Source organism: Helianthus annuus, chromosome 7 (genome assembly GCF_002127325.2).
Source record: "Helianthus annuus cultivar XRQ/B chromosome 7, HanXRQr2.0-SUNRISE, whole genome shotgun sequence".
In the NCBI taxonomy this organism is placed as follows: domain Eukaryota; kingdom Viridiplantae; phylum Streptophyta; class Magnoliopsida; order Asterales; family Asteraceae; genus Helianthus; species Helianthus annuus.
In genome coordinates, this window is record NC_035439.2 from 116,149,758 (window position 1) to 116,160,758 (window position 11,001).

General features: G+C 45.1%; 1 protein-coding gene across 1 annotated transcript; it reads left to right on the forward strand.

The window, feature by feature from the left end:
- Positions 1-1,738: 1,738 nt before the first annotated feature.
- LOC110866782 lies at positions 1,739-2,742 on the forward strand. The gene is made up of 3 exons (XM_022115929.1): positions 1,739-2,169; positions 2,243-2,458; positions 2,553-2,742. The coding sequence occupies exons 1-3, from the start codon at positions 1,739-1,741 to the stop codon at positions 2,740-2,742; spliced, it is 837 nt and encodes a 278-aa protein (XP_021971621.1).
- Positions 2,743-11,001: the final 8,259 nt, after the last annotated feature.

Below are 11,001 nucleotides of genomic sequence, written 5' to 3' on the forward strand. Positions count from 1 at the left end.
ACCTGCCTGATAGGTGCAGTTCTAAGGAGGTTGGGGACCGTTTCAGTGAGTATGGGGTTGTGGTGGGTGTATATGTGGCCAGAAAAAGGGACAAAAAGGGTGAAAGATTCGGGTTCGTCACCTTTTCTGGGGTAAAAGACAAAAAGGAACTGGAAGCAAGATTAAAGGACGTTAAGATGGGGAAGTTTAATCTTAAATCAAATGTGGCTAGGTTTGCGGTGTAAAACAAGGAAGATACAAGATTGCCGGAGAAGTTTAAGGGTCAGGTCCATGGGGAGTCCGGTGGGGGAAGGAGTAGTGGGAACCAGTTTCCTTTTAACAGGAGTTTCATCTGAAACCCTCTGGGAACTAGTTACAGAGACTCGCTGTTAGGGAAGTCGCAGGATAGGAGTCAGGAAGAGAAGGTGGTGGAGGTGTCAAGGTATGTTAAATCGTTTCAGGAGTGGCATGACAGAAGTCTTATAGTTCGTACCCTGGATCTCTCAACTTTGGTCAAATTGGACGTTCTAATGAAAGCTCATGCCATCTCTGATTTCAAACTTAAGTATGTTGGTGGTTTGTACATGCTTATTATTTTTGAGAATCCGAAGGAGATGGTTAGGTTTAAAGAGGATAAGTCGTTAATGGATGAATGGTTCTCGTGGATAGAGATTTGGAAAGGACAGTCGCTTCCTTTCGCAGGAATTGCCTGGTTGAAAATTATGGGTGTTCCTCTTCACTTGGTAGATATCGAGATCTTTGATTCTGTTGGCAGATTATTCGGGAAGGTGGTACATGCGGCATCGATGTCAAGCGAGACTAAAGATTTAACCTTTGATTTGGTTGGTGTTTTAGTCGGGGATGGAGATAGAATCAATAGCACTGTTACGCTGAAATGGAATGATAGGAAGTTTAAGGTTTGGGTCTCAGAAGAACAAGAGGAGTGGATCCCGGATAGTATCATGGAGGGTGAAGGTTTGGCTGAAAGTGGTGAGAGGTTCGAAGAGGAGGTAACGAAGCAGGGTAAGGAAGCGACAGATCCTCCTACTCCAGGTTATCAGTTACCGGAGTTCCCTTCGGGTGCTGGAAGTTCAAAGGTTGTCGCTGACAACACGGAAGAGGAAGTTGTAGAGGCAAACACGTGCATGGGGGTGGACGGGGGAATTAATGAACCGGTGCAAGTTTCCAAGATAAATGGGGGGTCTTTCGATAACTTAGAGGAGTGGGAAATTCAAAATATTTTTAATATTAGCAGTTTCGTATATGAGGGTAATTTGGATGGTGGGCCAAAGGACCAGACTAAACCCCACAATAGATTGTCTAAGAGGTTGCCTAAGGCCCATTCACATGTTTATGTTAGCAAATCCAGGAAGCCTTCTTGCAAAAAGAAAAGGAGGAGGATTGAGGACCCACTGGATTCTTTTGAGGTCCTAGATAATGCTGGTCAGGCGACGAAGAATGATAACCTGGGAACCAGCTCGGAAGACGAGGATTTTTCGCTTGATCTTAACGTCAGGGCAGAGGATGGCTCGGGGTTTTCCCAGTATAAGGGGGTTTCCTCAGACAAAGAATCGGTGCAAGAAGAAATTGAGAATGAACCGGATGCCAGGGGAGAAGAAGTTCAACCTCTTGAGGATTGGGTTCTTCGTGAAGCGGATTGCACGGTTAACCTGGGAAAAGAAATTGGAGCTGATCTTGATAACCATCAACATTTGGTGAAGAAGATAATCAGGGAAGAAGGCATCCAGCTGGGTACGTCATGAATTTTCTTTCGATTAATATTTGTGGGTTGGGGTCTGATGTTAAATCAGCATGGATCAAAGGTTTAAAATTAGAAAATAAGATTAGTTTTCTGGCGATTCAAGAAATTCAAATTGGGGATTTTAGTTTTGATGCGGCTTCCAAACTTTGGGGTAATAACTATTTAGAGATGGACTTTATGGGAGTGACGGGCAGATCGGGGGGATTGGTTAGCATTTGGGATCCTAATTTGTTTCGAGCACAAGGGGTTTCTAAGGATAGATATTTTCTCCATATTTGGGGTCATTTGGTGGGTTCCAATCAGTTCATCAACATAATCAATGTCTACGCTCCTCGGCGGGTGTCGGAAAAAAAGGATTATGGGATGCTTTATCGGGGGTGGTCAGCTCGGGGAACGGTTTGTGGGTTCTATTGGGAGATTTTAATGCGGTTAGAAGTCGGGAGGAAAAAATTCTAGCTTTAATAGTGTGTGTGCCAGAGATTTTAATGAATTTATTAACAGGTGCTATCTAATTGAATATGGCATGAAAGGTAGGAGCTTTACCTTCATGGCCCCTAATTCAAACAAACTGAGTAAGATCGACAGGATGTTGGTTTGTAAATATTTTTTTGACAAATGGCCTGATGCATGTTTGAGAGCTCTTCCGAGATTACATTCGGATCATAGCCCGGTTATTCTGGTGTCCAGCAGTGAAAATTTTGGAGTTAAACCTTTCAGGTTCTTTAACTCTTGGCTTGAGAGGGATGACATAGAAGAGGTGGTGGAAAACGCGTCCCAACGTTAGGTTGATTTTGAAGCTAAGATTCATCAGAGATAGGATAAAAGATTGGAGAAAAGAATTGGTGAAAAAAGAGAGAGAAGACATGGAAAGAGATAAGGAAGAATTGGATGCTTTGGACATTTTGTGTGAGGAAATGGAATTAAGCGAAGAGGAATTATGGATTAAGGAGGAATGTGTTAAGAATATTAGGGAACGGGAGCGGTGGGCGATTATGGATTAAAGCAAAAGTCTCGTTGTAAATGGGCGGTAGATGGTGACGAAAACTCTAGTTTTTTCCACAGACTTCGTAATAATAGGAAAAAGAAAAATGGTATTCCTGGGCTCATGATTGTTGGTTCGTGGGTTTCATAGCCGAAGTTGGTTAAAAAAGAGATCTTAGGTTTTTTTAGGAACCACTTTACGGAGTCGGTGGGTATTAGGCCTGGTCTGGTTTGTCACAACATCAAGCGGCTTTCGGAAGTGGAAGCTACGGTGTCACACCCCAACCGATGGCGGAATCATCGGGGCGCGGCACTGAGCGAAACAGATTGTCCAGAAGTTTCCACAACAACTATTATTACAAATTTAGTTAAATGATACGTCCCATACCGTATCCCAAATAAATAAACAAGTTATTATAGAAAGCAACTAGGCAAATAATTCCGTTCCGACCACTCAGATTCAATTATTATTACAGACAATTGTTTATTATTACTAGACTCCCTAGCCTCGATTTCATCACCACGCGCCTAAGCATCCTAGCAACTTAAGCACCTGTCACATACGTTAAGATAAAGTCAATACATAAAATGTAAAGGTGAGCACACAAGTTTGATAATAGCATATAGAGTTTGAATAGTTTACGCATAACCAGGCACGTACACAGAGGAAAACGATGCATGTTAATTATCGACATGGGACCGTCGATACCAACGACTGCGGGTTGACCGTCCGAGACGGTTCGCAATACATGATTACCACCGTAATCCATGCAAGTAATTGTCCTTAACAACCCCCGTGTGAACGGGTGCTGAGTCCAAACTATAGTACTATGTTGCTAAGGCAGGTAGACAACATTCCACGTGTAAACATAATAAACATCATTCATTTAGTCAAGTAGCACATGCAAATGGTTAGCGTTCAAATAGTTTGTGTTTGATTGTGATTTGATATGTAACGTATGTAACACCCAAAAGTGCTAAAAGCAAAAAGGGATCGAGTATACTCACAGTGATTGATTATGGATTGAAGGGAGCGCTGAGAGTAAGATTAGCCTGAATAGTTCGATAGCATAACGATAAGTAACGCGGAAAAGTAAACAAGTGTGAACGGATCGAATGGGCTGGTCGATCGAACGGCAGGTTCGATCGAACGGGCTGTTCGGTCGGCTGGTATGTCCGGTTGGACAGTCCTGTTCGATCGGCCGGTAGGCTCGATCGGCTGGGTCATTCGAGTGGATTGTTTCTTCCTCTGGTGTGTTTGTGTATGAGGATTTGAACTTTTGAAGTTTTCGTTGCAGCATTTGAGAACACTGAAGTATTCCTACCTTTCAAGTCGATCGATCGAACGGTTCGTTCGATCGGCTAGCTCACTCGATCGGCTAGGAACTTCAAAATTAGTCCTCAACTGAATGTCATTCGATCGAACAGTCTGTTCGATCGGCTGGCATTCCCTACTACGAACGAGTTGTGAAAACGATTAAGTGTTGAAGTATAGTATTTCATGATCCGAAGAGTAATGTTCACCAAACGTAGTTCGATCGAACATCTCTTCCTCAATACTATGCTTCCTGAAATTTTAAAGTGTGGGACCATGTGCTAGCCGATCGGCTGGCCCGGTCGATCGGCTCGTATGTCCGATCGGCTGGGCTGTTTGAACAGCCTAGCCGGTCGGCCAGCATCTCTGACCTGGTCGGCCTTTCGTCTAACACTTGGCTGTTTAATTGTTTGTCATTCTTTTATGGTAACTTGACAATGAGTTGAACTATGATGCCCTCCATTCCTACTCGCTTCTTTGGCTTGGACAGGAATCACCCAAGTCCGGCCGGTGAACGGTTCGGAACGTTGGTTTAGAGTTTAACCCAAAATCGGTGAACCTTGTATATAGAATCCGAATCTTGAACCTTTTAACTTGTTAGAATGATTAGTTAGCCGGTTCAAGCTCCGTTTCTAGCGGTTTGAAGGCATTGAGTGTAAAAGAGTTGAAAGAAAGTTGGGATTCCTTCTTTCAATCCTTCACAACTGGTGGATGTTTAGATCTTTGATAGATCTTAACTTGTTTATGTGGAAATCGGTTAGATCTAAGCTATTCATGGTTGGATGAGGCCAAAGTTTGATGTTCTTCAAGAACACCATGATGACATCATCCAAGAACACTTAGATCTTGGTGATTTCACGGTTAGAATCCAAGTTTTGAAAGATAGAAAGGTGTAGAATCAAGTAATGATCAAAAACGTACAAGAGTTAGAGTGAAAACTTACGGGGATTGAGAGAAATCTTAGAAAAGATGAAGAATAGGAGCTGGCCGGCCAGAACTTTCCAAAAGTGGAAATGAAGACAAGGACAACCCTATTTATAGGCTTCCAAAAGAGGAAAGTGGCAGCCGATCGGCCAGGAGCTCCGATCGAGTAGGCTGCTCGATCGGCTGGCAAGATGCTAGCCGATCGGCTGGCCTGTTCGATCAGGGTGCTTCCTGTTCGATCCGCGACCCACTTCGAGTATTTCGCGATGATTTTCGATATTTCGATTTCGATGGACGATGGTACGAATACGATAGAGTTCCTAGTCAAATTACTTTCAGTCCCAACTACTATATCTAACATACAATCTTCTATAAGTTACGTTTCGATGTCGGTTTCGATTGAGTTCGATTGCCCTTTCGAGTTTCGATTCGATTTTCGATTGATTCGCTTGAATACCACACCAAACATATAAGTAAACACGCACAAGTAACACATAAGGCACACACACACGTATAGCAATACCACAATTCGCATAATTCGAGTCTCGAGTTCGATGATTGTTAGATTGGTTTGATTACTGATTAGTTAACTTTATCGCATTGTTACTTTCTACTATTCACAGTCGTAGATCGCTTCGCGTTAACACATTCGATTACTTCGATTCTTGCTGATTACAACACTTACTCTACATAATACAATTAAAACATAAAATAGACTATCTACAGTCAAAGAAAGTCAAAGTTGACTTGGACTTTGACTTTGACTTTGACATTCGAAAACACGGGGTGTTACAGCCTCCCCTTGTTAGGGAATTTCGTCCCGAAATTAGGTCGAAGTCTACACAACACCGTGATTTACCAATTTGATGCTTCAGATCTATTTATTTAAATAACTGCGGGTACTTGGTCTTCATGTCGCTTTCGAGTTCCCAAGTGAACTCCGCGCCTCGTTTGCCTTCCCATCGGACTTTCACGATCGGGATGCGAGAGCGCCTGAGTTGCTTGGTTTGGCGATCCATGATTTCGACAGGCTTTTCCACGAAGTGTAACGTTTCGTTGATCTGAAGATCGTCGAGTGGTACGATTAGATCATGATCAGCAAGGCAATTTCGGAGGTTAGAGACGTGGAAAGTCGGGTGGACGTTACTGAGTTCCTCCGGTAATTCGAGTCTGTAGGAGACCTTTACGATCCTTTCCAGAATCCTAAAAGGTCCAACATATCGAGGCGCTAGTTTCCCTTTCTTGCCGAATCGGACTACACCCTTCCAAGGTGATACCTTTAGGAGTACGTAGTCACCAACTTCGAATTCAAGGGGCTTGCGTCTTTTATCGGCGTAACTTTTCTGTCTGTTCCGAGCTTTTACCAAGTTATCTCTAATCTGGTGGATTTTGTCAGTCGTTTCTTGTAGAATCTCGGGACCGGTTAGTTGCGAGTGACCGATCTCGTGCCACACAATAGGCGATCGACATCTTCTACCATACAAAGCCTCGAAAGGTGCCATTTGAATGCTGGCATGATAGCTATTATTGTACGAGAATTCGACCAACGGCAGGTGTTTGTTCCAACTACCACCAAAATCTATGACACACGCTCGGAGCATGTCTTCAAGAGTACGGATCGTTCTTTCAGTCTGTCCGTCGGTTTGAGGATGGAATGCAGTACTCAGATTAAGCGACGTACCAAGGGCCGCTTGAAACGTTTCCCACAATCGCGAAGTGAACCGAGCGTCACGGTCTGAAATGATGTCACGAGGCGTACCATGATTACGAATGATCTCGTCGGTGTAGATTTGGGCTAGTCGCTCCACCTTGTAGTCTTCTCGTATCGGCAAGAAGTGAGCTGATTTCGTTAGACGATCAACTATAACCCAAATACTATCGTGGCCTGATGGCGTGGGCGGGAGTTTCGTTATGAAATCCATAGCTATACTCTCCCACTTCCATATAGGTATCGGCGGTTGTTCGAGTAAGCCAGAAGGTCTTTGATGTTCAGCCTTGACTCTTGCGCAAGTTAAACAGCTTCCAACGTATAGAGCGATATCCCGTTTCATACCCGGCCACCAGTACTTATAACGCAGGTCCTGGTACATCTTGTCTGCACCGGGATGAATAGAATATCGGGACTTGTGGGCTTCATTCATAATAATCTTTCGCAAGTCGGTCCGCTTAGGGATCCAAATTCGATCCAGATAGTAGAATATCCCATCTGATTTGCTTACTAACTGAGCTCCATTGTGGTAGATCCTCTATTTCTTCAATGTACGCTCGTTAAAGCAAGCATGTTGGGCTTCGCGAATAAGGGTTTCGAGGTTGTACTGGGCTTGGATGTTTCGGGTATTGAGCACGTAACTCTTCCTGCTGAGCGCGTCAGCAACCACATTCGCCTTGCCTGGGTGATAACGTATCTCACAGTCGTAATTGTTGAGAAGTTCTACCCATCGGCGTTGACGCATATTAAGCTCTCTCTAATTAAAGATGTGTTGCAAACTCCTGTGATCAGTGTAGATCGTACACCTAGTGCCATACAGGTAGTGTCGCCAGATCTTCAACGCAAAGACAACCGCGCCTAGCTTGAGGTCATGGGTTGTATAGTTCTTCTCGTGGATCTTGAGCTGACGAGATGCGTAGGCTATAACCTTGTCTCGCTGCATGAGAACACAGCCGAGACCAAGGTTAGAAGCATCACAGTAGACAATGAAGTTGTCGCTTCCGTCGGGCAGCGTAAGAGTCGGTGCGTTGCACAGCATATGCTTGAGGGTTTGAAAGGCAGTCTCTTGTGCGTTTCCCCACACAAAAGGCTTGTCCTTATGCGTAAGAGCAGTAAGTGGCACAGCGATCTTGGAGAATCCTTCAATGAATCGTCGATAATAGCCCGCTAGTCCGAGAAAAGAACGAACTTCTGACGGGTTCTTAGGCGTAATCCAGCTTTTGACAGCTTCAATCTTCGCAGGATCGACATGGATACCCCGACTATTCACTATGTGACCCAGAAATTGAACCTCCTCCAACTAGAATTCACACTTGGAGAACTTGGCATAGAGTTGGTTCCCCTAGAGCAACTCGAGAACCAAACGTAGATGTTGCGCGTGTTCGGCTTTCGATTTGGAATAAATCAAGACATCGTCGATGAACACGATGACGAAACGGTCAAGATAAGGCTTACACACGCGATTCATCAGGTCCATAAAAACCGCGGGTGCATTGGTTAGACCAAAGGGCATAACTACAAATTCGTAATGGCCATAACGGGTTCGGAAAGCGGTTTTAGGAATGTCTTCCTCTTGAATCCGTAGCTGATGATATCCTGAACGTAGATCGATCTTAGAGAAGCATGCTGCACCTTGTAGCTGATCAAACAAATCGTCAATTTGGGGTAAGGGGTATCGGTTCTTGATGGTTAGCTTATTCAATTCCCGATAGTCGATGCATATCCGGAACGATCCATCCTTCTTTTTGACAAAAAGGACTGGCGCGCCCCAAGGAGAGGTGCTTGGGCGAATAAAGCCTTTTACGAGTAATTCCTGGAGTTGGTTCGAGAGTTCCCGCATTTCGGATGGAGCGAGTCGATAAGGGGCTTTGGCAACGGGGTTAGCTCCAGGAATGAGGTCGATGCGGAAGTCGATATCACGACTTGGTGGTAGTCCGGGAAGATCGTCAGGGAACACCTGAGGAAATTCTCGAACCACTGGAACGTCTTTAACTTCAACTTTCTTTTTCTTTCCCTTCTCCGCTACTACGATGTTGGCCAAGAAAGCTCGGTATTCCTTGCGGAGATACTTGCTGGCTTGAATACACGACATAAGCTTGAGACCTTTCGACGCTGTTTCACCGTACACACACAAGTAATCACCATTCACGAGTGAGAATCGAATCATCTTCTCGAAGCATACAACTTCGGCATAGTTTTCGCGAAGAAAGTCCATGCCTATTATGACGTCAAAGCTTCCGAGTTGCATCGGGATAATGTCGATTGGGAAGATGTGATTGTTGAGCTCGAGAGTGCAATCACGGAGTACAGAGTTAACGGCAATAGTTCTTCCCGTAGCGACTTCGACTTCGAATGACGAGGATAGATAAGAGCGCTTACGACTAAGGAGCTTCTCGAATTCAAATGACAAAGCAGTTATCGGCTCCAGTATCAAACAAACAAGATGCATAAATACCATTCACAAGGAACGTACCATTAACCACATTGTTATCCGCCTAAGCCTGACGGGCATTGATGTTGAAGGTTCGGGCATGGGCTGCTTGCTGCTGTTGCTGAGGCTGCTGTTGTTGCTGTTGCTGCTGGGGCTCTTGCTTAACCACCCTGTTCGGGCACCTGTTTTCAAAGTGGTTAGGGTCACCACATGCAAAGCAGACTCGAGCATTGACTGCAGGTGCTGGAGCTGCTTGTTGGCCTTGAGGGGCGGGGAGTAGAGCTTGGTTGACAGTAGCTTGAACTGGGGCTTGACGGGGACCATAGCGACAGTTCGCAGTGAAATGACCGTACAGGTTGCAGTGAGCGCAAAAACGACAAGCTAGACCCACTGGATGATGATAAGAGCATGTCGGGCAGAGTGGGTGAGGGCCTGTGTATGCACGCTTTCCTGGCGGTGCATTGATCACTGGAGTTGGGCGAGGGTGCTGCTGCTGTTGAGCTGGTACAGCTTGTAGAGGAGTGGCGTTTGTCGCGACAGCACAGCTCTTGTTGCTGGAGCTGTTGTTGTTCTTCTTCTTCCTTCTTGATGACTTGGAGGATTGAGCAGGTGAGTCGGTGGGTGTTGCAGTGGCTTGGTGCAGAGACTTGGTTTGCTTATTCCAGAACCCAGACTTTACCCGCTTGTCATTAATCTCAGCGGCTAGCAGGTAGGTTTCTTCGATCGTTGCTGGCTTGGCGGCGTGAACAAAGTCGGCTACACAGTCGAGCAGGGCTCGAATGTACTTCTTGATGGCTTGATCTGAGGTCTTGACTTGATCAGGACAGATGATGCTAAGCTGCTTGAAGCGAGCAGTGAGAGCAGCGTTGTCTCCATCCTTCTGCTTGATTCCCCAGAACTCGTCCTCCAGCTTTTGGAGTTCATGAGGAAGGCATAATTCGTCGGTCATAACTGCCTTCAACTCCTCCCATGTTAGCTCGTAAGCTGCATCATTTCCGCGCTTGTTTCGTTCGGCCGTCCACCAGTCTAGAGCACGGGACTGGAAGACGCCTGTAGCATTGAGAGTGCGGAGATGTTTAGGACATCCGCTCTGGCGCAGAGTGACTTCGACCGAGTCGAACCAGTGAAACATGGCTGTAGGACCATCTTCGCCAGTGAACTCTTTTGGTCTGCATGCTTTGAACTGCTTGAAGCTGAAAGCAGTCTTGCTTGAATCCTTAGGGTTTTCAGCTCGGGATTCTTCTGACGTTTTGCTGGCATTTTCATACACCTCACTCACGGCTTTCGCCACTTGCTTGGAGATGATAGCAGCGAGACGTCTGTCCCTCTTTTCCTGGCGGGTAAGTGGGGTTCGGTGTCCAGATGACGACATGGTCTGCAACAGACATCGTCACGAGACTCAACACAACAGAATCGAATCTCACCTCACACGTCTACTATTATCTAAAGCTTAGAATCACGTCGAAACACATATCACGTAAACACATGTGCACAAAACCACAGATGCACGCAAGCACAGAAGCACATAAGCACATAGTCACATAAAAACGAAAGCACGTAACCATTTAATCACAGAAGCAGTCAGAAAACATAAACCTATCCTTCAAAGCTCGCGTTTCGTTTGTATAGCGATCGCGTATGGCATATCGGGTAGCACAGTATAGTGTATCCTAACTTAGTTATATAACACATCATATCGTAATATCGTCTAGGCTGCAGCAACTGGAGATCAAATGGGGATAGAATAATAGTACGAGTCGTGTGTGTCGATTGAAATGGTGGCAGAATCGAATAACATCCTAAAATATAAACACAAAATAGAGAAAACACACATAAACATATAAAATCAACGAGTCATCAGAGTACGCGGTTGCGGTTCTCAGAATCGAATCACATAAAAT

What these genes read in the sequence shown, in the direction of transcription:
- LOC110866782 (XM_022115929.1), top strand. Translation starts at nt 1,739, where the DNA reads ATGAATTTTCTTTCGATTAATATTTGTGGGTTGGGGTCTGATGTTAAA. An exon ending in TATTGGGAGATTTTAATGCG is followed by an intron (nt 2,170 to 2,242) that starts GTTAGAAGTCGG and finishes ATTTATTAACAG; the next exon opens with GTGCTATCTAATTGAATATG. An exon ending in TTTGGAGTTAAACCTTTCAG is followed by an intron (nt 2,459 to 2,552) that starts GTTCTTTAACTC and finishes AAGATTCATCAG; the next exon opens with AGATAGGATAAAAGATTGGA.